General features: G+C 40.4%; 2 protein-coding genes across 8 annotated transcripts in view; one reads left to right on the top strand and one right to left on the bottom strand.

The window, feature by feature from the left end:
* Window positions 1-14,918, top strand: part of METTL9 (methyltransferase 9, His-X-His N1(pi)-histidine) — a 43,380-nt gene extending 28,462 nt beyond the window's left edge. For 2 of the 4 annotated variants that reach the window (XM_082644684.1, XM_082644686.1), the window contains exon 5: window positions 14,216-14,918. In XM_082644684.1, coding sequence (XP_082500810.1) covers window positions 14,216-14,421 — 206 coding nt within the window. In that variant the 3' untranslated portion in view covers window positions 14,422-14,918. The remainder of the gene's footprint in view (window positions 1-14,215) is intronic. The other 2 variants (XM_082644685.1, XM_082644687.1) reach the window with 2 other exon arrangements.
* On the bottom strand, window positions 1,274-14,209 carry IGSF6 (immunoglobulin superfamily member 6). Of its 4 annotated transcripts, XM_082644690.1 has the most exons (7): window positions 12,123-14,209; window positions 8,385-8,741; window positions 6,212-6,318; window positions 6,059-6,079; window positions 5,501-5,548; window positions 5,062-5,142; window positions 1,274-3,129 (listed from the first exon to the last, which is right to left on the bottom strand). In XM_082644690.1, exons 1-7 carry the CDS (start codon window positions 12,187-12,189, stop codon window positions 3,070-3,072), a joined length of 741 nt encoding a protein of 246 aa, XP_082500816.1. In that variant the 5' UTR covers window positions 12,190-14,209; the 3' UTR covers window positions 1,274-3,069. The 4 variants fall into 4 exon arrangements, with proteins under 4 accessions (XP_082500816.1, XP_082500817.1, XP_082500814.1 ...); XM_082644691.1 differs by lacking the exon at window positions 6,059-6,079; XM_082644688.1 differs by lacking the exon at window positions 1,274-3,129 and having other exon boundaries at window positions 4,118-5,142.
* Window positions 14,919-27,973: the final 13,055 nt, after the last annotated feature.

Here is a 27,973-nt window from a genome sequence, read left to right as displayed (position 1 = left end):
CCTGAGCCTCTCATTAAGCTTAGTGTTTCATCTGTAAAAATGGGGCTAACACCTACCTTGAGGTTTGTTGTGAAGATTAAATAACGTAATTTAAAGGATAGTGCCCAACCTTGTCTATCTCAGTATTGGTATTTGATACATGTTAGATTTTTTCATTGCATCCTATTCCGTTACTTTGCTTTTATTTGTAGCTTCATTGATCAGATTTGTTCACAGTTCTTCACTTTGAAGTATTTGTCAATGTTTTTGCATTTTAACTTGGTCTCAGAATCTGTACCTTTTCCATCAGTTTATGTGACTCGACTCCACAGACACTTAACTATATGCCTATTAGCCCAGGGCTTCAGACTCTCTCAGGTCTTATATAGTAGAGAGAAAGAAATGACTTATTCTGAAAATCTCGTTTAGGCTTTTGGTATGTGGGTTTAAGTGCTCTTTTCTAGAGGGTAGGGTGTATAGACACTAGAACCATGTCTGTCCATTTTCGTCTCCAAGTTGTTTTAATATTATTTTCTTTTCATTGTCTTGGGAAATATAAATCTAAACAGAAAGCTATAGCTTAATCCCTTCCAGTGAGAATTCTGGATGCTCAGATAGCAGGAAAATTAATGTTAGGGATTCAGTGAACAGTCCTTATGAAGAGGGGTGAGAATCAATGGCTGGGGAGTGAAGTGTGCTTCATATCTTAGTTGAAATGCTGAAAAAATATTTTTCTATAGAAACATCGTTCAATTGCATTCATATAAAGGCATTTAAGAGCCTACTATGTACCAGGCAGTGCTAGGCAGTAGAAATAAAAAGAAATGAGACATGTGCTTCTAGTTTTAAAATACTTACAGAATAGTTCAGAAGATGTAAACAGACAATGGCAGGATAGTCTGATAAGAAACATGACAAAGTACTATCAGTTTAGAGAAGGAAAGATCCATTAACTGCTAGGGAAGTTTTCATGTAGGTGACATTTGACCTGTTTGTATCTGTGGAGCATTTTACCAGGCAGAGGGAATGGCATGTGCAAAAGCATGAAGATGTGAACAAGGTGGGGTTCACAGGCGAGGACGAGTTCAGTGAGGCCCAAGGATAGCCTGCAAAAGAGGCCTTTGGTTGCATAATAGTATAGCACTCAATAAATATTGTTGGCTACATGGATGGATAAAAGAATGAATATTATATATACATCAGGTGCTCATATATGACCTCAGGGAATATAACTACTTGGAAAAGTGTATTCCAAATTTTAGCTTAAAAATCAATCTTTGAAACACAGTCTTTGGTTGTATTGGCAAAGATTTAATCTGAATCAAATATGAATTTGTCTTAGGGATTTTGTTTTCTTGTTAGTTACACAAAGAACAGTATATTTTCAGCCCTGAAAGTACCAAGTAATGATTCTCAGAAATGAAAAGGAAATGATCGAATCCAACACTTCTTCTATTCACCTAGATGGCGTTAGTGGTTACCTTTTTTGCCATCTGGTTTGGAAGTTCATTTATTTCAGCCAGGCCAGTGCTCTCAAAGTGGAGGGAGTACACAAGACAATTTATTTTGGGATATAGGAAGAAAATATTAACATTTTTATTTACATTACTTTTAATGCCCATTGTTTAATTTCTATTTTTGTGTATACATATATACACACATAAGTGTATATGCATACACTATATAAATCACACACATGCACTCACACGTATATACATCCTACACACAAATAAAATGAGGTTATGTGCTCCCCTCTCTCCCCTTTCCATTTTTCCTGGCACATGTGATTAGAAAGGTTAGAGATTACTGATTTAAACCATTAGTACAAAACGCTTTCAAGGGATCTTAAAATATTCTAAAATTTGATCTGGGTTTTAAAAATAAGAATACATCTCATTTTATACCAGCTTAAGAGAAGCACTTTAATGAAATAAACATAATAGGTTGTAATTCATGTTTAGTAATGAACATATACTTGTAGGTACTTTAAATAGATTTTTTTAACACAGAAGTAGCTTTCAGAGAACAATTCATAACATGTTTTCTTAGTGAGATGGTAATGAGTGCCATAAACATCCTTGCTGTATACCCAGTCCCTTACCTAACATTTCCCTCCTAAGTTGGTTAAAAATCAACATTGCAATGTACAATACAAAACTATATACTTAGTATGATCCCAGCTATGTATAAAGTGTAGGTTTGTATAAGTGTGTATGTATGTGCACATATGGATATTTGTGTGTGTGTGTGTGTGTGTAATACAATGACTTATTAAAAGAGAAAAAAAAATCAGTATTGCAAGGGCATTGTCAGGAACAGTGCATTGCCGAATCCTTCCCTGGTGCTGTTGTTTGGCACGAGACTGACATCTAGAGTCGGATGTGGCTTATTTGTTCTGAGGTGTTTTCTGGTTGAACCTTCTGCTTTGGATTTTCTGTATTTTAGTTATTGTATTCTTACTCTGTATTCTATTCTGGTCTCACTTTTTGTCGGTAGCATGATGTAAGTTATTTTGCATGCCCTGGTAGGAAAATGTGCTCTATACCATTGCCCCATTGCAGTACCAGAGGAAATAATTTTTGCTACAGAATACTTTTCAAGATGATTTTTTCCCACTCAAATTTTGCCACTCTCCTTCCTCCCTCCATCCTCCTTCCCTGCCAACTTAGTCTAAATGGCCCATCACTTCTACACACCGTAGAGACAATTCTTCCATGCAAGACTGAGGCACATGGTGTGACTTCAAATCTTCTTCAGGGTAACAGTCATCATGTGGTGCACCTCATATGTTGAATGAAACAAATATAGGATATATGCTACAACTGAAAGTTTTTGAAGATGTTTGACTGCTTAGAATTCTCCTAGCAAATTAGGAAAGTATTTTTCAGTTGCATTTTGTTGGGTTTTAGTATTGTGATAATTACTCTTAGTAATAGTTTCCTTATACTCTGGCATCCTTCTTGTAGCCAGTTGACTTTTCCATTTACTTTAAATTGTTTTTTAAAAAACCCTGATCAGTGTATGTCCATTAACACTTCCATAACTTCTGGAGTTGGATTTTCAGTGACTTAATTGAAAATCAGAAGATTTCTATGGTCTTTCATAGTTAGAAAGTGCTCTTCTATTTTCATAAGTGTCGTCTTTCTCCTGCTGCAATAGTAAATAATAAGCCATATTTTAAGTTATGTAACCAATAACCCCACACTACAAGCAACATACAAACTACAGTGCCATCTTGCATTCTGGGTCCTAAATACCCTTCCAGTAACCTTAAAGGTCCAGTTACCATTTTCCCTTTATTTGGAGTAAGATAGGGGAACTGAAGAATAATTTTCTTCTTTTTTTTTTTTTAAATAAATTTATTTATTTATTTATTTATTTAGGGCTGCGTTGGGTCCTCGTTGCTGCACATGGGCTTTCTCTAGTTGCGGTGAGCGGGGGCTACTCTTCATTGCAGTGCGCGGGCCTCTCATCATGGTGGTTTCTCTTGTTGTGGAGCACGGGCTCTAGGCACATGGGCTTCAGTAGTTGTGGCTCGCGGGCTCTAGAGCGCAGGCTCAGTAGTTGTGGCGCACGGGCTTAGTTGCTCCGCGGCATGTGGGATCTTCCCGGACCAGGGCTCAAACCCGTGTCCCCTGCATTGCCAGGCGGATTCTTAACCACTGCGCCACCAGAGGAGTCCCAAGAATAATTTTCTTGTTCAGATGCCATTGTCAAAGCCCTGGCTTAGAGCTTTGAAATTCCTACTCCCAGGCCTGTCTTCAGGCCATTTAACTTGGTCTCTTTGCTGATAAAGATGCCCCAGCATCAATAAGAAAAGAGTATGAAAAGGCATGTATAATTATTCAGAGTGACATCTTAGGTAATTAGGCCACTTCTCTATGTATTTGTATATACATTGAAGGATGAAGTGACTACGTAGATGATATTCTTTCCTGGATGAAAATCCTTTTCAGAAATCGGATTTTAGAAAACACACCTCAGGGGGCTTCCCTTCCCTGGTGGCACAGTGGTCAAGAATCCGCCTGCCAATGCAGGGGACACGGGTTCGAGCCTTGGTCTGGGAAGATCCCACATGTCGCGGAGCAACTAAGCCCGTGCGCCATAACTACTGAGCCTGCACTCTAGAGCCCACGAACCACAACTACTGAGCCTGCGTGCCGCAACTACTGAAGCCTGTGTGCCTAGAGCCCGTGCTCCGCAACAAGAGAAGCCACCCAATGAGAAGCCTGTGCATCGCCACGAAGAGTAGCCCCCGCTCGCTGCAGCTAGAGAAAGTCCGCACGTAGCAACAAAGACCCCACGCAGCCATAAATAAATAAATAAATAAATAAATAAATAAATAAATAAATAACAAAACAAAACAAAGCAAAAAAAAAACCACACCTCATATCAGAATTCTGTTTCATTTGACCTCTTGGCTGCTGTTTAAGAGGAAAATATCTTTACTAGTATATAAGTTCATTATTTTGTATACATTTTAATTTAAACCTGAGCAGTTTGATCATGAATCATGGAAACCATCTGCTCTCCTGGCTCTAAAACAATGTCTTGTTTGAAAAACCTGTTTATATAGGACTTTAAAGAAACACTATCAGAATGTATTGTAGTCAATATAGATGTATTCTTCCTATGACTGCAACCCCAAAGACTGAAAAAAAACCCCTCATTTCTTATTTTTATTAGCTGTATCTTTTTTAATGTGAACAAGTAAGTTTTCTATATAATTTGATCCACAAATGTTTGCAACATCTACTTAATGCTTACTACTGCATGCAAGATACAGTACAAAGTAGCTTTCAACCCACAAAAGCATCCTTGTCTGTACTGAAAACATTGCCTGTATCCAATGTGTTTCTGAAAGATTTCATGTCACTAAGATGCCAGCCTGGTGTCTATTGAATATTGCATCAGATGACCTTTGTTATGTATTTATCAAAACAAGTTCTATATAAAAATGCATTTTGTGAAAATCCTCTTTCAGACGTTTGTAAAGGAAAACTTGATTATCGATAGGTTGTTGGCAGCTGAGTTTTTTTTAGTTAAACATGCTTTATATCTTTTTTGATATTTTACACTTACAGGTTGTTGGCTTATTTCCATGTGTCTCTTCGTATATAGTTCTTGAGCAATTTCCTGAAAAATACGCCGAGCACTCTTTTTCTATAAATACAAATAAGAAAAAAATGTATCTCTCTCAGGACTAAAAGCAATGATTATTGCACATCATCTGAGCCTTTTCTTTCTTTATTGCCACCAGTCTCAGAAACTACCCTGCCCAACACATCTATACCTACAGTTAACTCTTGTATTTTGAGTACAGTAAGTAGAATTTATGATTGAGAACTATCAATTTACCACATATGTTACCACTTGAGATTATCATTTTTCTCAACAATAGGAAACAGTATCTGTGGTTGCAAGTTGTTCTTTGATGATGTTCTGAGTTTCTTAAATTATTTTGGATTTGAAGTAGTTACAACTACAATTCGAAAGATATTTTACAAGCATTGGTCTGTACCTTTTGTGGATCTTCTGTTTCTTTCTTTCTTAGAGTGTTAGATTTTGACTGTCAAGAAGAAAAGGAGAGTCTTATAAGACACTTTATGTACTCACAACAGTTGTGGCAGAGATCTCATACCATAATAAGGTTAAACTAACTTAATATTTAAATGGTAATGCAGTAAGAGTTAATAATTTTCATGTCATTTCTGAGATGCTTTATTAATAAAATAGCTCAAACTGATATTGATTGTAGGATTTATAGTAATCCTAATATAACATATACATACCCCCTCTTGTAGCATGTGAATAACCAGAAGATAGTCTTTCTCAAAATCTTTAGGCCTTTTAAAGATATTTAAAGGCAGTTTCTAATCTCTTTTAACTTTTTTTTGCTCTTAAAGATTGTTCTTAGCCCTTTCATACCTCCCCCACCAGTGGAAAGTAGCATGTGTATGATGGTTATAAAGAAGGGTCTCTTATTCCCATATTACTGGGTTTTAAAAAGAAAACCCTGTAAATTGTGTACTCTGGTTAATAATTTCAGTGATGAAAGTCTTTGCTTTCTTCTACAGACCTCTTCTGCAGGTGGTATTTCCTGCAAATGCAAAGGACAATATTAATTAGATGAGCTATTTCTGAGGCTCCCAACATGTGGAGAGATGGAAATTATTTCCTTATGATAATATTTAAGGCCATAAGGACATCTAATGCAAGAAATTTGACTTACTTTGGTGAGGACGATGAAGAACACGAATACACCAGTAACGTAGATAGAGAGCAGTGATAAGAGGGCCGTCAGGAGACTCTGCAGTTCCTTGCTGAGAACCTTCGTCTCTTTGTTAATTACAGATACAGAAAGAACCACAGTCACTATTGAAGCTATTATTGCAAATATATGTATAAAGTATAATCGAAACTACATGTTAGAGGTGAAACATGAACTTATTCTATTTGGCTATTCATATAAAAATTTATTCAGGGTCTCTTGATTCAGAAAGTACTCAAGTGTATGATATAGTTAAAGCCAGTTCATTAGTTCTTTAAATGTATTATGCCCAACATGTTATTCATTTTTAAAACTTAAAATTTTTAAAAATTCAATTAATTACTTGTCATAATGTTAAGAATCACTTTTTATATAAAGTTTTGCTTAAAGTTAGATAAACATTAAGGGTTTGTTCAAGGGTGTTTAAAGTTTCTTTTAGTAGATATGATGTACAAGTGTCACCAAGAGTCTGTTTATGGAGTTAAGATACTTTCCCCCGTGTATTTATAACCTTGAACTGTTTAGTACACATAGCTGAACAGTGCAGTTCTCTAAGAACCTGAGAAGGCTGTACATTGAGATTTTAGTGCTCACTGCATGCTTAAAAGACAGGCATTGTTATATGTGCCCCTTATTTCTAATAAAGTTCTGGAAGTGGAACTATTGAATCCATTTGCCCATTCTGAATTTCTCCCTCCTTGCAGGAAGTGTCCTGTGCCCTAGGTAGTGATGAAGTAACTTGAATGTCTTCAAGTACCTGAGTATTTGAAATACAAAATCCATTTAGATTTATAATTGTTATCTGAATAACTTGTACTTTTCAACTAAATTTCCCATAGATGCTTATCCTGTGAACTCAGTTTATACAACATACATTTTTCTTGTGAAACTAACAAATCAACCATATCTGTAAAACTTAAAAAGTTTCAAGTGTGAAATGAGGAGCTCTGGAGAAAAGGAAATTGCCTTGTCTGTCTTAGTGGTACTTTCATTCCTGCTCCTCAAGAAGAATGTTTCTTCACATAAGCTTGCAGGTTTGAAACCTTCATCTCTTTACAAACCATTTTTCTTCTGTCTAATATTTTTTATAGAAGACGAATGCATGCAGTGAGCTATACAAATCTCCAAAGCTGTTGTGTGTTTGTTTTAATATCTATAGCTAATATTTATTGAGCACTTGCTATGCATCATTAAAAGTGCTTTATGTGCATTAACGCATTTATAATTTACCTTACAGGTGAGAATAAACTAAGGTTAAATGACAGTGGACTATCAAAAGGCCATTAGAACACCAAAGCAGGGGTTAAAATACAGGACCATCTGGGCTCCTCAAAGTCCTGTTTTAAAACCAAAAGGCTGGTTAATTTGAGTTTACGTTTTAATGATCTCAGTGCTCATCATAGCAGAGTTTCTTTAAAGGAGAGAGGTCTGGAAAAAAAGCACGAGTTGCTGCTCTTCTCTTTCTTCCCCCAGAGTCACGTGAAGCTTTTCCTCTGAAATCTCTTAATTTCTTAATTTACAGAACTTAGCTAGGCTCAGCGTCCTCACTTGCATGAGGAAATTGTCATGGATTTTAGTAAATCTCAAGAAGCCAGAGCCACACCGACCTTTTGTCTATTCATTATCTATGCAGACCCTTCTGGGGATCCCAGAAGGGTCTGCATAGGGTCAGGGATCCCCCAGTGGCTTCACCTAAAATTTGTGTTTATTCTCCATAATGCATATTTTTTTTTTCTGGGTCCAATTTATTGATCGCTTACGCTTCTCCAGTGTTTGGTTCTAGATGGTGCAATACCAGACTAGATACTGACAAGGCTGTCCGTTAATCACCACATTTCAATCAGTGTGACATACAAAAGGAGGACATAGTTGGTCAGCCTTTGCCAGTAAAGTCTGGACATGGAAAGAGAATGTAGCACCCACATAACCCTGACTCTGTGTCTGCGGAGGCTGGGAGATGGTGTCGGAGGAGTTCTTGAATCCAAACTTCACGTTAGCTTGTGTGCAGGTCACACTCCTCACTGGCTCGGGTACTAAGTTATCAAATTTACCTCATAATCTCTGCATATAAGTATTGTGATGCATTTCGGGGGCAGAGCAGAACGCAGTGTTCGGGAAAAAAGTCTTGACTAACCTCTTACCACCAGCACAGTCCCTCCTCCCGTCTGCTTAGCTCTCGGTTCCTTTGAACTGGGAAAGGCTATTCCACAGATGTAGATTGCACTGTCATTGAAAGCCAGCCTGTTTACAGTGAGGGAAACTTGGTTTTGTGCCAGATTCGCAAGTGTGAATTTGTCTGTCTCATCTCTGCATCCATCCAAGCACAGGTTCTCGGGCTGGAGAGCGCCATAACGAAACCACAGGCTTGTTGGTCGCTCTGCAGGGCACCCCGCTGTGGAGAAGGAGCACTGCATGGTCACAGCCTTTTGAGTGTAGTCCACTTCAAGGGAAGGTGGTTGAACCACCGAGACGGTACAGTTGCCCACGGCACCTGTAGGAGGAAGCAGGTGAGCCTGTTTAGTGGGCCTCTCACCTCCCTTTGTGCTTCCGTTTTATTCACATTTTGGGGTGAAGAATTGTCGAAAGCCATTGCTTTCTTTTTCTTCCCTCACTCCCAGCACAGACAAGACTGTAAAAGTAGACACTGGTGCCAATATTTTATAATAACTATGAATGGGGTAGAACCTTTAAAAATTGTGAGGTTGTTCACCTGTAACTTACATAACATTGTGCATCAACTTTACTTCAATTAAAAAAATTTGAGAGACTAAAAAAAAAAAGTAGACACTGGTATTCCTCACTTTTCCTAACTCTCTGAGTTTCCTAACCTCAGCCTGCTGTTGTGCAGTGATGTCTGGTACTTGAGGGCGGCCCCAGAGAGGTCCCAGGAATCTGCATTGTCACGAGCGGAGGTGACAGCAGATCCAGAGTCAGAAGTTCGGGGTCCACATGTACACAGGTGGTGTACGTACAAGCTTTCCTCTGACCTCCCTATGCAGATCACTTACTCTCTCAGGGCCCGTTTCCTCATCTGTACCCCCTGGCCTCACAGGAGTGTTGTATTCAATGTGGTAATAGGTATCAAAGCCCTTCATGCAAATGTCACACCCACTGATTGAGCACATGGGCAGTTGGGATTTTGAGGGGGGCCTTGTGGCAGTTGTGATTGCTAGGAATTCATGACAATTTACAGTTGTTCTTTTATGAGTCTAGTTGTCCCAGTGGGAAACATTATGAAAGGCAAGATGTACATCTGGGAAAATGTAGCCCTGGCTTAGCCTACAGTGTCTTTGATTACTGAGCAGAGGCCTAATGAGCTGGCCGTGCCACAGCCCAGCAAGTTGGATTTCTTCCTGGCACTTGTACATTGCTTTGTAGTCTCTTGTAGCTTTCATCTATTTGATGAGAGTATAGCTCATGGAGCACACACTTTAGTTCGGATCATAGCTCTGCCAGTTCCTAGTTCTCTGGTCTGTTTCCTCATTAGCAAAATGGGGATAGTATTGTGCCCCTCATGAGTTTAGCGGGAAGTTTACGTGAGGCCATGGATGCCTAAGGAGTATTTACTTACCTAAGTCTTAGTAAGTGTTTAATAAAAGGTAGCTATTTCTGCTGCCACCATTATTCCATTAATGGGCAGTGTCATATGCCCATTTTCGAGATAACGGTGGACATCTCAGCAATGTGTTAGCAGGGCCGGGATTAGATACCCTGTCCAGTGCTCTCTCTACCACGTCCTGCTGCTTTCATGTTATAGAGGTTGGGTCCCTACTTTGGCCTTCTATCTAATCCCAGGCATGTGAAGCTGGAAAGCCACTCAGGTGTTTATAAATGGGAAGACCTCCCCTCAACCCTTTTGGGATCAAGGGGGAGGCTCTATGTGAAATAGTATTGGTTGAGACAAATTGGCATTTTTGCATGTTTTTAGTCTGACTTTGCCTGGTTATATGTTTCCATGTGGTCTTATTTGTCTGACTTTGTCCTTTGCTACTGTAAAGGAAATTGAAAAGTAATCCAAGTGGTCTGATGTAAGTTTCAGAAGAGCTTTTTGTCAGCTAACATTTTTGTTACAGGTCCTGACCCAGAACAGAAGAATTAAAACTAGAATCATGGTATCTGTGATGCAAATCTGTTCTCACCATGTTTTAATTTTAGTATTTGTACAATTGAAGATGAGCTGGGAGCTTTTTAGCAACCTGATAAATGTAAACCAGATGAGAGGGTAAAGTCACTTGGAGAAGACCAGGCTCCCGACTTCTTCAGCTGAGGGACTTAGCTTCACTCCTAAGCCTGATAACTATAAGCACAGGTCTCCTACCCAGACTCAGTCACCTTAGAAGTAAAGAAACGCTTTACAAGGTATAGTGATCATTATGTATGGAAACTTGAAATGGAAGTGGGCCTGCCAGAGCCACCAAGTTAACCAGCGGTGTCCCAGTGTCAGGTCCTCTGTCACATAGAGTTTTTAACAGGGAAGCTGCCTTTTAACATTTTTCTTGGAGAGCTAGTGCTCCAGGGTAAAATAAATATTTGCAACTTTGGAGTTCCATATCTCTGCTCATTTCTGACTACTGCCTGAGAAGGGAGAAAACCAGTTGCAGTGGTTTCCTGTGAGAGCGCAGACTCTGAGGACACTGCTGCTCCCTCCCCCATGCTGTAAAGCAACATCTTATTGAAAAAAGGGAAGTTTGGGTGATATGTCACACCACAGACCACTCCTGTGAAAAATTTCTCGTTAAGAACGCCCACATTCTGTAGGATTTTTTTTTTTTAATACAGTACCCTCTGAAAAGGTTGAAAGTTTATCTTCTTAGTGGAGGGAATAAAAAAAGATTACTAGTTTTGAAGACCAAACTAGAAAATACATAGAAAATTAATTTTTTGACACTTTCTAAAAAAAAGCCTTTTTGGAAAATTTCGAACATATGCAGAAATAGTCGACCAGCACAGTAACTTCTGTGCCATCACCTGACTTCAACCCAGTGTTGTTTCACCTCTTCTCCCTACTGGCTCCTTCACTCCTGTGTTATTTTAGGGCAAATTCCAGATATTTTATCTGTACAACTTTCAAAATATATCTTTAAAAGATAAGAATTCTTCTTTAAAATAATACTAATTAAAATATATTAGAAGTAATATATACATATTAGGGGAAAAAAGACTATTACTGAAAGTAGAAGCAAAAAAATCACCCATAGTCCTTTCACCACCCCCACCAAAATCACTGTTAACATTTTAATATATTTCTTGACAGATGAGAAAAAATTTTAAGAGCTTTTGCTCCCTTTCCTGCCCTATGACCCAAACTTTGTGGGCAAATCTGAGATTATTAGATTTATTAGAACTATGGTGAGATTATTAGAACTGTGATGTAGGAAACTCTTTCACAGAGAAAAAAACAGGCATAGGCATCCATATATTATGAGATGATGATTCTTCAAGGAAGGAGCCATTGCAGTTGTTTTTTTAAATGACAAGTACTTTAATTTATAGAAATTCAGCTTTTCTGAAGCACTGTTCTTTAAAAATATTCAAGTATTGTTTAGTGCAGAGTGAGTTCGCCTGTATGGGAACTGAATTGTTGATTACTGACATGTGATTTTATGAATATTTTTCAACCCTTTGTTTGGTGAGGTGCTCTTTAAAGCTGCATAAGAGCAAAGGAAATTTTCAGTGTTAATATGAAATTTTTTCTCAGCTATTCTTTTATTACCTGTTTCTCTGAGAAAAAAAAGGAAATTTATCACTTTAGACAATTTCCATAATGTTATACATTTAAAAATTAATCTGTAGGGTCTTAAAATATAAATGAATTAGGCGAAAAGTAGCAATTGATTTAAATAAAATGGAGGGAAAAATAAAAGAACCTTACCGACATGAAATAGAATCAGATTGAGTTCCAGACCGAGAATGATTTTGCCTCTGTTCACAGTCTCCATTTCTGTGTGTATGTGTGACGTGGTTGATGGGACTGTGTATTTGAAGAGAGTTGGCTTTTTTTTTTTTTTTTTTAAAGAAAGGAAGAACCAAAGAGAGGAACTCTTATTAAGGAACCATAATCGGGAACTTTTTGAAATTGTGTAAAGATTGTTTGTAATCCAGTTTCACCATTTAAAGTTGAGATTTTAGCCTAGAGCACATTTCTAAATGTTCATATGTTCACATTTTTCTTGGATTTTACAAATCCTCGAAAGTGTTAGATGTTTTGAGTGAGATTTTGATTTACATGTGGTGCATATTCTCAGGATGTATTGTTTGACGGATAATTCGTACTTTAAATTTCTAGAGCAGTTCAGTCGCTGGTCTTGGGGCATCTAATTTGTGCTTAGTGCTGGGCCAGTAACTTCTGGAAATGGAGGAGAAGCAGAAGGAAGTGTCTTCACGTAGAGACAAGAGAAAAATTAGTGAACAGTACATCAGAGTACAATGAAGAATTAAGTTGTGTACCATTAACTAGTTGTGCCCCAGTTTTGTGTGACCCTTTTTATTGTGCTGTGAAACAAATGTGTGGAATCTCTGTCATCCCCAGCCCCTTGGGGGCTTCATCAGTCAGGTTCTTTGTAAGCAACAGAAAATGACTTGGGCTGACTTAAGCAAAGGGTAATTTATTGAAAGGATTTGGGGTAGCTCAGCGAGTCACTGGAAGGACTAGAGAATCGTGTATGGGGGTCTACACACAAGACACACGCCCCAAAACATACTATGAAACTGATCCAAAGAGCACACTGCTGCCGCCAAGCACTAGATGCTGCGGCTGGACCAAAGCCTGTCGGTAGTACCGCTCAACGCTGCCCCAGCTGCTTGGTCTCACGCCACTGCTCCGCCTCCCCAGAGAAGAGCCTGATGTCCCCACTTCTCTGGGTCACTAGCTCCTCCTTCCAGGCCTCAGGCGAGTGTTTCTGAGCTTAGGTCGTGTGCCAGTGCCTTAGCTGCAAGAAAGGCAGGGAAAGCTGCTTCCCCAGGCTTTGTCTTCCACCAGAAAGAGGGTGCTGGGCCACTGAAAAGAGTGAAAAATCTTCCCACTGTACTGTTTGTACTCTTGGCACCTGTTGATTATATTTTGTCATTTATGGAAAGTTATTCTCAGTCTGAATTTAGTAACACTTTTAGTATTATTGTGTGTTTTTTCCATCATCATAGCATCTAAAGGCACCCCCAAATTTATATATACTATTGTGTGTGTGTGTGTTTGTGTCTGTAGTCAGTGCTTGGTATGTGTGTGAACTTGAAGACCTTTTCTAGCCCCCCAGTACCTGGGCATCTGATGCTCATGGGTTTGGAAATGACTAACATAACATAGACTTCAGTCACTGTTCCAAGAAGTGCTGGATTGATTCATCCATTCTAGTGTGTTAGCCTCTCTCTGGTTCTGGAGCTTAACTTTTATGAAATTGTTCTGAAAAGTTAGAGAGTGGATTGACCTCCCTTGAAAAACATACTGAATGATCTGTTTTTATAAATTAAAACCTTTCATTAGCCTATTTTTATTTTCAGCCTGATAAACCTCTCTAGTTAATATGTTGCATAATTTTACTACACTAGTGGCATTTTCTAGCATTTGTCCAAAACCGTCTTTCAAATTTTACGTGTTACTCTCTGCTTCAGTTTTCCAGTATTTAATCAGCAGTTTTCCAAACCTATTGACCATTACACACCAGTCAGTCTGAGGGAGGGTGTTGTCCAAAACTGTCAGAGAAAATAGTGTGGGCTTTGGGTCCGGTTAAACCAGGGATTACATTTCTGCCCCAGTGTTCATTAACCTTGTAGGCTGGGGCATGTTCTTCAGTTCTCCTAAGTCTGTACTTCCTCTCTTTGTCCTACTGCTGGGTCACCTGGGAGATAATTCATCAAAGCACCCAGTGCTTGGCACATACCAAGTCCTTAGCAAATATTGTTCTTCCCCTCTTCCCTCTTTAAATAACTTGTTTGTTCAAGAATTTAACTTAATGTTTTTATTTGTTTTAGTAGGTGGCAAGTGGGATAAACCATCAGAAATTTTGGAAATCAAGGGACAGAATTGGGAAGAACAAGTGAATAGTCTGCCTGAAGTTTTCAGAAAAGCTGGTTTTGTTATCGAAGCTTTCACTAGACTGCCATACCTGTGTGAAGGTGACATGTATAATGACTACTACGTTCTGGATGACGCTGTCTTTGTTCTCAAACCAGTATAAACACGTGGAGGTTGAAGTCTTCACAGTCCACCCCAAGAATGTATGCTCCGGAAGAGGGTCTGCGTTCTCAGTTATGTGAAGGGAGGACCTTTGGGGACTGCCACTCTAAATATCATGTAGGAATTTAAAAAGCCAAAATACTAATTATTTCTTTGTAGTGTGTAAAAGGAATGTTTTTAAAAAACAAAAACCCAACTCTTTGAGGATTTTTATTAACTCTTTACTCAGTAATGCAGGTCACACTTCGATTATGGAAGATATTTTTTATACTTAATTGCAGTAGGGACTCATTCCCAGGCAAAGCAATAGTCATGACTTCACATGGAACCAATAAATATGGATTGTTTTTAATAAAATGAAGACTGGCAATAAAGCTGTCCATCCAGTTGCAAATATTGGTTATAGGATATAGCCACTGATACTCTTTCATGTTTAGAAATTCTATCATTATTCAAGAAAATGTTTTTAATCATGCTAATAAACTTTTTTGGAGATGACTTTGGCATCATGTTTGAATTAATATAAGGCTTCCCTAGCATCTTTCATTGCTTTGGCTTCAGGGGTACCCAAATAGTAGCAGTATGTGAAGGATGCAGTCGACTTGAATGTGCGGTGAAGGAAGGCTTGAGATGGGGGTGGGGTGCTTACTGCAAGGTGTGGTGAACACAGGCAACCCAGACGAACCCTCAGAACAACCTTATTCAGATACAGTACTTCGAGGACCACTCTCACTCCCTAACTCATGTTGTTTTCGGAAATGCGGAACATTGGATTCTGACTTTGTGGTAGCTTCTGTCCTACATTCAGAATTTTGTTTTTTCTGGACAGTCTCAGGTTCTCAGCACTGAAACATTCAGTTTTGTCTTCTGACAAAAATGCAACCTAAAAATGTTTTGATTCAGCTTCTTACTCTGTACTTGTATACCTCTTTCCCGGAACTCGGCTCTTTCGAAATCCTTAACTGAGTTTATCGAAATCCTTAACTGAGTTTAGAGTTTGCCAGGAGTGTGGTTTGAGGAAACCATGTCAGACTCATGCATTCTAGAATCAGCAAGTGCCTCCAACTATGTATCCAGAAATGTTGCAATGAGGAACTCATTAGCAAGATCAATAACCATTATGGATGTTACAAAGAGCAGGGCACTTAACCCAGAATCTAAAATCTCAGTAATAACAGAGATGCCAATTTGAGATCGTGGCTATTAGTATGTTATTCTCACAACTTTAGTTCTTTTGTCAGCCAGGTGTTTCATTAAATATCCTCATTTATATGCTCATAGAAGTTATCAGATCAACACATTTACTGCAACACCTGGGTATAAAGGAGAATTAAATCCTTGAGAAGAATGACTTTATTATTCATTGAGAACAGCATTCCCACGTCCTCACACCAATATCTTCCACTGTTATTGTGTAGTCATAAGAGTTGGGTTATGTGATTTATGCAAAAGTGTTATTGGTGTGTTCTAATGCTTTTTTCCAGGAATTCAAATAAGTGAAGTGCAAATACTTAGCACCTTAGATTGTAAAAATAGAGGAAATGAGTAAACTTAGTGTAGTTCTTGTATAGTTGAGTTTTGCTTCTTTATAAACTGTCATCATCAGGGGTTGCTATTTAGACTGCCGAACAAGAGTGCAAGAGTGACGGATGTTCAAAGAGGCAGGCTGCTCCAAAGTGTTTCATAACCTTGAAATCCAGATTTGAGAGTCTATTTGAAAAACACACACCTCATTCTTTAGCCCCAAAATCAGAGAAAGCACATACATTAATTTATTTCAAAGGTAAAAATACTTTCTCAGAATCTGAGATTCTCTGAAAGCCAGCTTCTCAAAAGTGCGGGATTTTTTGGTGAAAATTTAAACCAGCAAATCCGCTCACATTTCATGCCTGGTCTTGAAAATCTTGATGGTGTGTCACCATTCCACTAGATGGCAGTGTTGCTTACTGAGTGTCAATGGCTGTTTTTTTCCCTAAATGGAGTCATGTTTTTTCTTTTTTCTCCCCAAAGTACAATAAACTGCCTTCTTGTCTACACCATTCCTGTGTAAGTGCTTCATATCAAGTTAAGGTTGTACTAGAGGAATTAAGAAGAGCTCTATTTGTGGTCAAAGCAAGCTAACCAGTTGACCTTAAAGGTCACAGAGAAAGGAAATGCAAGCTGCACCTGTGAGTCAAAGCTCTTTGCACCTGCAGTTGTAAGCCCCTTGAGTGTTTAGACTGCTGATTTCAGGGAAGGGAAGGGAAGGAGACACAATAGCCTTAGTCATTTCTCCCTTGTGCAGAGTTGTTAAGAGAGACAGTGTATTTTCTACCCGTCTCAATGTCGCATCAGTTTTTACACATTTGACCTTTAACAGAAAAGAAGGTGGGCTGGGAAATAAAGTAAAACTTAGCTGTTTCAAGTCATCTTTCTGAGTAAAGCTTTGTTTTCACTTAGTTCTGAGTATAGTATTTAAATAGACTCATAATGAAGCCAGATGCTTTCATCAATTGCTTCCCGCTGCTTGGTTACTGATAAAAGTATTTCATGTTCTTTTTTCTCTAAAAGCTACAGCACCTTCAACAGGGGCTTCTAGTGGCTAAAGTGACCTACTATGTTTGTGCAGATGCCTAAGTACCCCCCAAATAAGCTTGTATCCAATGCACCCATGTTGCAGCTGGAAGCTGGTGGACTGAGCCAGGGTTGTCCAGGCTGAGTTGTGCTGCCTAGGAGTCCACTGAGCACAACACTGGGCTCGTAATTGACTTGAAACAACCAGGATGCTCACTAAGTCACAACTTATCAAAGGTAGAAAATCATGAATTGGCAGAAGGAAGTTCACACTGTGTCCATGCTAAGATCTAAGTGAAAAAATGCACCCAGAATCATTAAGGAAATGTTACCGCAATATAAAATTCAACAGCCTGCCTTTTTGCAATCAGTGGATGATGAGACAATAGCTGGGCAACAGTGAACAGCACAAGAAAAAACAATTTCATATCTACCGTAGCTATCTATATAGGTGTTCATATGTTTTGCTGCTTACCTTTATCAATTCTAATATATTTGTATTGTCTTTGTCTTCTATGTAGGAGTTGATTCTAACTTCTTTTTTGTTGTCATTTGCTTTTTAAAATTTTATTTTAAGGGCTTCCCTGGTGGCGCAGTGGTTGAGAGTCTGCCTGCCGATGCAGGGGACACGGGTTCGTGCCCCGGTCCGGGAAGATCCCACATGCCGCGGAGCGGCTGGGCCCGTGAGCCATGGCCGTTGAGCCTGCGGTCCGGAGCCTGTGCTCTGCAACGGGAGAGGCCACAACAGTGAGAGGCCCGCGTACCGAAAAAAATAAAAAAAATAAAAAATAAAATGAACTTTTATTTTGGAATAATGTTAGATTTCAAGAAACCTTGAAAAGATAGTACAGAGAGTTCCTATATACCCTTAACCCCCTAACGTTATCTTGCATAGCAGCCACGGTATGTTTGTCTAAACTAAGAAATTAACATCGGTACATTACTATTAAGTAAGCTACTGACTATTGCAATTTTGCCCATTTTTCCATTAATGACCTTTTTTCTGTTCTAGGAGCCAATTCAGCATACCACATCCCATTTAGTTGCTTACTTTTTAAATTGTTAGTGTTTACTGACACAGTACCATTATTTATCTTTTCCTTCCAATTTTTTATTGTAAAAATCACATGAAATTTACCATCTTAACCATTTTTAGGTGTTCAGTTCAGTGGTATTATGTACATTCATATTGTGCAACCATCACCACTATGCATTTTTACTCTTTTCATTTTGCAAAACTGAAACTCTGTACCCATTAAACACTAACTCCCCATTCCTTCTTCGCCCCCAGCCCCTGGCAATCACTGTTCTACTTTCTATGAATTTGGCTATTCTAGGTAACTATAAGTAGAATCATACAATATTTGTCCTTTTGTGACTGGCTTATTTCACTTAGCACAATGATCTCAAGGTTCATCCATATTGTAGCATGTGTCAGAATTTCTTCCCTTTTTTTTTTTGGCTGTGCTGCGCGGCATGTGGGATCTTAGTTCCCCGACCAGGGATCTAAGATCTAAGATCTAAGAACTAAGAACCCACAGTGCCTGCAGTGGAAGCATGGAGTCTTAACTGCTGGACCACCAGGGAAGTCCCTCTTCCTTTTTTAAAGTTGAATAATATTCCATTGTATGTATTTTGCTTATCCATTCATCTGTCAGTGGACACCTGGGTTACTTCCACCTTTTTACTGAGAATAATAACAAAATGCTGCTATGAACATGGGTGTACAAATAATCTGTTTGAGTCACTGTTTTCACTTCTTTCGGGTATATATCCAGAAGTGGAATTGCTGGATCAGATGGTAATTCTATGTTTAATTTTTTGAGGAATTGCCATATTGTTTTCCACAGTGGCTGCACCATTTTACATTCCCACCAACAGTGCACAAGGGTTCCAATTTCTCCATATCCTCCCTAACACTTGTAATTTTGTATTTGTCTTGATAGCCATTCAGTGGATATGCGGTGGTATCTCGTGGTTTTGCATTTCCTTGATGATTTGTTTTTATAGTACAATTTGTACAGCATTGGGTTTCATTTACTAGTAACTTGCACTTTATAGCTTGCTATCTATAGTGATATCAATGAATTGGAATCAGTGTCCACTGATACCAAAATACTTCTTTTTAGTTATGAAATTTCATACTTTTGGAAAATTAGGAGAATATTATTACATAACTAGAACTTAAGATTTCCCTCTGGATTTTAGAGTCAATATGCTGTATTCACATGAATTAAATACTAGTGTATTTTTGATGCAAATCCATTTAAAAATTACTTTCAATAAGTGTAAACTGAAAAGTAAAGATCCCCCTTCTCCACCCCCAAATAAATGACCATGTGAAACTGGAATGTCTTACAGACCTGCATTTCTTAAATTCTGGAAAATAATTAAGAACAGGTAGAATGCCCAAATGCTGTTTTCTTATATCCCGTTCAGGAGTCAACACAGAATATGGGTTTTAAATGCCTTTGAACCCTCAACACTTTTCAAATGGTAGAGTTGTGGTGTTTGAGAATACATTGGCAGTCCTTTTTATACTCAGCAGAACAAAAAAGTTTTCCCTGCACTTGATTTTGCCACCTTGTTTTCATTATTTATTATTTATAAGGTGGCTGTGACTGATCATAAAGCCCTACTGGTTTTGGCATGTTTGTTATAGAAAAAGTAGAAAATACAGACAGGTGTAAAGAAGAAAATGCAAGTAGGTTTTACCTGTATCATAATCTTAGAGCACCACTATTAACATTTTGGTGTATACCCTTCTACACTTTTTTACATCCATATATGTACCCACACATACACATTTACAAATTAACATTAAAATTTTTGACAATAAAAAGATACTTTTATTCATCCAAGATAAATCATGTGAAACTCATAGACACCTATTTTCTAAATCAAAAATTGACAAAGGATGGAAGACATTTTCTATCATTTAGTGCTTGAGAGTAAGATTCTTGTTTAAAGGATTAAACCAGGAGCCTGGGGATAAAAGGATGTTTTTGAGGGTGCTGATAAATATTATAACTATTTTTAAAATAAATTTATTTATTTTATAATTTTTGGCTGCCTTGAGTCTCCATTGCTGTGCGCGGGCTTTCTCTAGTTGCGGCAAGCGGGGTCTACTCTTCGTCGCGGTGTGCGGGCTTCTCATGGCAGTGGCTTCTCTTGTTGCGGAGCACGGGCTCTAGGCACGCAGGCTTCAGTAGTTGTGGCTCTCTGGATCTAGAGCGCAGGCTCAGTAGTTGTGGCGCACGGGCTTAGTTGCTCCACGGCATGTGCGATCTTCCCCGATCAGGGATCGAGCCTGTGTCCCCTGCATTGGCAGGCAGATTCTTAATCACTGCGCCACCAGAGAAGTCCCAAAACTATTTATAAATAATATAAATATCACATTAAAACCATCAGATGAGCAACAGAGCAGTACAGTTGGCCATTTCTGAAGAGAATGTCTAAGTTTTCCACTGACAAAGTAATTTTGCATTACACAAAGTAATTTGCATTACACATTTAAAAAAAGTTATTTTTTAAAAAAATTTCAGGCATTGAGATGTATTTCATTAAATGTAAAGGATTGCAAGGAAATCTCTAGAGCTCACAATTATATTTGCATTAGAAAAGACAGTTATTCATAATTTCACCATGAAAACCTAACACTTCAATGTATTTCCCTTCTGTTTTAATACAAGTGCATATACATATATTACTTCATATTTGGCTTTTTTTGGATATAAAATGATTTCCTTGTGTTTCTGTTGTACAGTCTTTATTAATACCCATTTAAATAGCTGTATAATCCACGAAATTGATGTAGCATAGTTCACATAACCATTTCCTTAATGGTGAACTCAAGTTGGATCTTTTCCTACCGCCCCCCACCCCTTCTTTCTGTATTTATATGTAATGCTGCTGCAGTAAATATTTTGGTGCACAAACTTTTTTACTTCTGAGGATTTTTTCTCCTTATATAAATTTGGCCACGTTTACTGACCTAGGGGTCTGAATATCTTTACAGTTCGTCTTCCCCTTTCCCTTCCTCTTCTTCCTTTTCATCATCTTCTTTTAAAAACCTTTTTATTACAGAAAATTCCAAGCTCACGAAAAAGAAGAAAACAGATAATAATAACCCCTGCTCAGGCTGCAGCAAGTATCAACACATGACCAGTTTGTTTCACCCAGATTCCTGCCACTCCTTGGTCCCCGTTATTTCCACGTAAATCCCAGACATCATATTTCAGGTTTGCAAATATATATCTGCAAAAGATAAGGACTCTTTAAAAAGAGCCCTACTGCAATTGTCACACCTAAAAACCTAACCATTAAACATCCAGCGACTACATTGCTCCAGTTGTCCTATCATTTTTAAAACAGTTTGTTTGAATTCAGATCCAAATAAAGTCGCTACATTGTAATTGGTGGATGTGTTTGGAGAGCCCTTCAGCCTCTTTCCTCGCTGCTCTCTCGGAGAGGGGCGAGGGAGAGCGAGTTTTCGCCTGCGTCTTGCACGCTTCGGGATTGTGACCCCCGCTGCGCTCGGTGCCCGGGGTTTCCACTCGGGCCGCCGCCGCCGGGAGGTGGGCGCGGTTCCCACCGCCCGCGCGCTGGACTCAGAGCAGCCGAGCCGGGCACCGCAGGTGAGGCGCGGGCAGCCGGGGAGGACCCCGCGGGGCCAGGCACAGGGACGCGGGCGGGCGCAGCTCAGGCGCTGGGGTCGCGCGGGGGCCAGGAGCTCGCCGCAGGGCTGGTGCAGGGAAGGGGCACAAGGTGTGCGTGGGGCGGTGGGTGACAGACAAAGGAGAGGGGACAAATGGCGGATTCAGCGGCTTTAAGGGTTCGCGGGGGCGAGGGCTTCATGGGAGGGGGTGGGGAAGAAATTTCCAAGAAAGGGATCCGAAGCCACTTAATAACAGTAAGAAGAAGAAGAAGAAGAAGAAAGAACAGCAGTGACGGCAACAAGTTTGTCATGATAATACCAGGAGCAACAACAATAGCATCAGTAATAATAATAGCTACTATTCATCGAGTGTTTATATGTCCCACGCTGGGCTCAGGTTTTTGGTTTTTTGTTTTTTTTTTAACATATTTTACATATAAGGAAAGTTCTTTGAATAGTTTACATATTTTATCTCATGGCTGTTGCGAGCAAGAAATGAGAGTGTTCAGGAAGAGCATAGTACCGACTCTGCATTGCATAAATTGATGAACTTTAAAAATGTTTAGGGCTTCCCTGGTGGCGCAGTGGTTGGGAGTCCGCCTGCCGATGCAGGGGACGCGGGTTCGTGCCCCGGTCCGGGAAGATCCCGCATGCCGCGGAGCGGCTGGGCCCGTGAGCCATGGCCGCCGAGCCTGCGCGTCCGGAGCCTGTGCTCTGCAATGGGAGAGGCCACAACAGTGAGACGGCCGCGTACCACACACACACACACAAAATGTTTATACAGTCTTTCGGAGGGAGATACTATTGGCATCCCGATGGGACAGAAGAGGAAATGCAAGCTCAGAGAGGTCAAGGAATTTGTTGAAGAGCACACAGCTAGTAATGGGTGGTTTAAATAAAAACGGGGGCTTCTATCCCTGAGGTGGCACCTGCCACCTGGAGTTTTAGGTTCAGGGTTACCGAGCAGAGGCTGGAGAGCAGAGCTAGTATGTGTTTGGAATCATTTAGCTCTGGGTTTGGGACCTGGCCCTGCCACCTACTAGCTGTGTGACCTCGGGCAGGTCACTGGACCTTTTAGAACCCGTTTCCTCGTCTGTGAAATAGAAATAACAGTAATATTTGCCTCAAAGATTCTTCAAGGACTAAGAGAGGCAATGTGTATAGAGGGGCACGTGCTCTGTTCTCTCTCATTCAGCGGTTGCTACAATTATGATTACTAGGGCGTCCTGCCATTTGCTTGCTCTGTGACCTCTGCATGTCCACTGAGCTCATCTATGAGACCAAGTAAAGTAAACCTTCAGGGCTGGTGGATTGAGTGAATGATTTGGTCCAGCAGATGGAAGATGCCCAGTGAGACCAGCATCCTCCTGTCTCTTCTTTTATCACAGAATCCCAAGCCTTCCATTTTGCTCTCCTGAGACTAAAAGAGAGGAAGGGAAATGACTGTCCAGAGTCTCGCTATCAGGGACAGAGCTGGGACCGGCACTTAGGCCTGATGCCTCTAGTCCAGAGAGCTCCTATTCCCTTGAGTTCTACAACCCTTGTGAGCCGGGCAGTTCTAACGCCATGGTTTGAAATAAAATCCAAGTCCAGTTCAAATAGCCTGGTATTCTACAACCCAGACAAGTTAGCCCACTTTGTATTCATAGTAATGAAAATAGTCTTGTGGTTTTTTTGATTTTTGTTTTTGGGAGAAAATCTCCAAGATAGTATCTGTAGGTCTGTATGTATGTATCCATGATACAGACCTTAAATGGAGCTGCTTTGCAGACAGTAAAACTTCATGTACTTTTGAGTTGTTGGTTTGTGTCTGGGATGGGATGCCCCAGCATTGGGGGAACCTCCCAACATCTTTGCAAGTTTCATGGAAGATGAAACGTCTCTCATCCCTTGGGTGACCAGCTCATCCTGTTTTGCCTGCACCTTTCTGGGTTTTAAAGCTGAATCCTCCCTGCTCATCCAAAAGCATGAAGTTTTTTAGGAAACCATGTTCACTTCAGGTTTGTGATTATTGTTGCTGGTTTCATTTTGAGTTCCTTCAAAGCAGTCCTTGGTTGCCTGATTTTCACCCATCTGCTGGGAGAGGGCCTTTAGGTGGGAAGAGGGGCGGGGTGCGTGGAGAAAACTATCGACCCCCAAATCGGCATTGCCCTGAGAGCTCAGTCCTTTTAATCCTCTTGGCCGAGCTCCTGAAAGAGAGTGACCCGAAGGGCTTTTAATTAAAACCAAATCCCATCCTGGCGATGGGCTGGGGTTTCGTTGGAACGAAGACTTTATGTGCAGCAGAAAGTGGGGCATCTGTTTCAGTAATTGTAAACCCCTTGTATAGTTAATAGGGAGACTGTAGCAATAAGCACAAGAAGCCTCATTGTCTGGGAAACTGGAGAATTGTGAATGAGGCCAATGCCCCAGGGCAGTTGACCAAAGGGAAGGGAGAAAAAAGGGCCAAAGGTTCCCCAAAGCCCCCAAACCAGTAAGAGTTATTATGAGAGTTGAACATACCAGCCTGCGGGGTGGGATTGATGGAGCAGAATGTGTCTACAAAGTGCTTTGGGATCAGGTTCGCTCAAAACCTGTTAGAATGCGCTGCTTTTGGTGTCTGGAGGTTTCAAAAGTTTCAGTTTGTTTTTGCCCTGGGCAGTCAAATGAGCATACCTGTTTCCAAAGTTGGTTGGAAAGTCCCCTTGGGGGATAAAGAATCTATTTGCATAACAAGCCAGGCAATAGCAGGGGAATCTGTATTAGAGGGTGCTGGGGCACCTATAATCTCAAGAAACATGGGTGTGCATTATGGTGCAAGTTCCCAAGAGGGTGGCATCCTGTGACTGAAGTGAGCCTGGGAGTCAGGCACCATCCTCACCTGTTTTCCTACCAGTGCTCTGGCCACTCCTCTCAGCCCCCTTTCCCAGTTCCTCCTTATCTCTCCACTTTCTTTTATGAAAAAACACAATCTCTCTCTCTTTTCTTTAATTTTAAAAATTTATTTATTTATTTATTTTTGGTTGTGTTGGGTCTTCATTGCCACGCGTGGGCTTTCTCTAGTTGCGGCGAGCGGGGGCTACTCTTCGTTGCAGTGTGCGGGCTTCTCACTGCGGTGGCTTCTCTTGTTGCGGAGCACGGGCTGTAGGCTCACAGGCTTCAGTAGTTGCAGCACTTGGGCTCAGTAGTTGTGGCTTGCGGGTTCTAGAGCGTAGGCTCAGTAGTTGTGCATGGGCTTAGTTGCTCCGCTGCATGTGGGATCTTCCCGGACCGGGGCTCGAACCCGTGTCCCTGGCATTGGCAGGCGGATTCTTAAGCACTGCGTCACCAGGGAAGCCCAAAAAAACAGTCTTTTTTGTTTTGCTTTTTCTTTCAAAAAGTCATTTATGTGGAAAATTTCAAACCCATACAAAGGTAGACACAAGAATATAATGGGCCTCATGTACCGGGTATCAGCCAGCTTCAGTTGTCAACTTGTTTCATCCATCCCTATTTCCTCTCTCCTGTATTATTTTGAAGCCATCTCAAACATCACATTTCTTCTGTAAATATATAAGAGTGTAGCTCTAAAAGTGGGCTTGGCAAACTTATTCAGTAAAGGAACAGAGAGTAACTATTTTCGGCTTTGTGGGCCACACAGCCTCTGTTGCAACTTCCCAGCTCTGCCATTGTAGTGTGCAAGCAGCCATAGATGATACTTAAATTAATGAAATGGCTGTAGTCCAATAAAACTGTATTTATGGACACTAACGTTTAAATTTCAAACATGAAATTTTCACGTGTCAAGAAATACCGTTCTTTTGATTTTTTGAAACTGTTTAAAAATGTAAAAACCGGGCTTTCCTGGTGGCGCAGTGGTTGGGAGTCCGCCTGCCGATGCAGGGGACGCGGGTTCGTGCCCCGGTCCGGGAGGATCCCACATGCCGCGGAGCGGCTGGGCCCGTGAGCCATGGCCGCTGAGCCTGCGCGTCCGGAGCCTGTGCTCCGTAACGGGAGAGGCCACAGCAGTGAGAGGCCCGCGTACCGCAAAAAAAAAAAAAAAAAAAAAAGTAAAAACCATTTTTAGCTCAGGAGCCACACAAAATCAGGTACCTTTGAATTTGGCCCTTGGGTTGTAGTTTGCGAGCCCCTTGTAGGAGGTCATCGAGCGGACGTGACTGCCTGTTGACCCTGGAGCTGGACTTGGGAATCAGAGCCTCGTCACCCCTCCCCCGTCCTTGGAACGTACATTCTGCCCACTGTTCCCACAGTGGGAGCATTTTCAAGGAGGCAGCCTTGAGAGAGCAGTGTGTTGTTGAGATCGTCTGGACAGAATACATGACTGAGCTCCATTAAGGCCTCTATAAACTTTCTAGATTCTGGGGGGCGGGAGTGGAGATCTTGCGGCCCCTCATGACAAGCTTACTGTATAGCACAGGGAACTCTACTCAGTATTCTGTAATAACCTTTATGAGAAAAGAATCTGAAAAAGAGTGGATATATGTGTATGTATAACTGAATCACTTTGCTGTACACCTGAAACTAACACAACATTGTAAATCAACTCTACAATATAAAACAAAAAATTAACAAAACAAAACAAAAAATCCCTCATTAAAATATGTAACAACAACAAAGACAGGCATTGTAAGTAGGTTTCCTTGCTTATTACACCTGTCCCCTACCAATCTGCTTCAGTCTCCCCTTACCCTCCCTGTATGGGGGCCAGTTTGTGAACCAACATTTCTCCTTTAAAAGATAAGTATTCCTTTAAAAATATAACCACATTTCTGTTATCAACAGTATTTCTTTAAAATCTTCAGATAATCAGTCGAGGTGCAAATTTCCCTGGTTGTCCCACAGTCTTTGTTTTTTACGGTTTGCTTGAATCAAGATCCAAATAAAGTCTGTATGTTACAAGTAATTGTTATATCTCTTAAGTTTTTTAAGTTCCTCCGTATGTGTGTGTCTGTGTCTATTTCTGTCTGTCTCTTTGCAGTATATTTGCTGAAGAAACTAGGTTGTTTATTCTGTGGAGTTTCCTACAGTCTTGAGTTTGCTGGTTGCACCTGGTCTACCTAACATTTTAACAAAGGAATGCTTGGGTCTCAGTCCTTAAAACTTACCCACGTTCGCCCTACGCTCACTTTCTTGGTGATCTCATCCAGTGTCCTGGGTTCAAGTATACACTGACTGCTCTGCATAGATAGCTCCACTCTGGAGCTCTCCCCTAACTGCAGGCTCAAACACCAAACTGCCTACTTGCTTTCTCCACTCGGACAATTAATAGTCTTCTCAAGCTTAGCTGGTCCACATCTGAGCTCCAGGGCCTCTCCCCCAAACCTGCAACTCCTACGGTTTTTCCCATTTCCCACCTCTCTAGATGCTCAGGCCCAAATCCTTGGAGGTGTCTGTGACTTCTCTTTCTTGTATTCCTCACATTCGGTCTATCGGCTGCACCTTCAAAATAACCCCCAACCACATCTCACCACCCTCACTGCCATCAGTGACTAAGCCATCATTATCATCTCTTACTGCTCTCTCTGCTTTAGCCATTGCCCCCCTTCAGGTTATTCTCAACACAGCAATTGGTGTTATGGAGCCAGTTTTTTAAAAGTCAGAGCACAGCTCTTACTCTTGTGCTAATATCACTTCAGTGGCTCGCATCTCCCTCCAAGTAAAAGTCAAGTTGCTAATGATGACCTAACCTCACCTACTGCTCTCATCCTCATCTGATTTACTGCATATGTAAATTGCATTCCTAATGTCAAGGCCTTTGCACTTCTGATTCCCTTTTTCTGGAACATTCTTTCTCCAGACTTTCCCATGAGTTGAATTTTGAAAACATCAGTCTGGCTTATTTGTTTATTTAATAAACCCATATGTAGAGCTTTCTTCACGCCAAGCGTTGTTCTAAATGATTTACTTCATTAACTCATTTTATCCTCATATGACACTATGAGGTAGGTACCACTTATTAACCGCATCTTACAGACGAGGAAATGGAAGCGCAGAGAGATTCAGTAACTTGTCCAACATCACACAGCTACTAAGTAGCAGAGATGAGATTTAATCCAAGCAGTCCCGCTCCACAGTCCATGCTTTTCCTTTCTCTTTTGAAATCAACTTCTGTGAGGTATAATTTATATTACAATAAAATGCATCCATTTAAAGCGTAGAGTTTGATGAGATTCAATAAACGTATGTACCTGTGTAACAACCACCAAAATCAAGGTATAGAAATGTCGCCCCCAAAGTTCCCTTGTGTTCTTTTGCAATAACTTCCTTCCGCTGCACCCAGTAGAGTCCCAGGCAACTTATTTGTTTTCTGTCACTGTAGATTATTTTGCCTATCATGGAGTTTCATATAAATGAAATCATGCAA

Source organism: Mesoplodon mirus, assembly GCF_964341445.2.
Source record: "Mesoplodon mirus genome assembly, chromosome: 15".
NCBI classification, from domain to species: domain Eukaryota; kingdom Metazoa; phylum Chordata; class Mammalia; order Artiodactyla; family Ziphiidae; genus Mesoplodon; species Mesoplodon mirus.
Note: the sequence above shows the minus strand (reverse complement) of the source record. Positions and strands in the feature narration are given on the sequence as shown.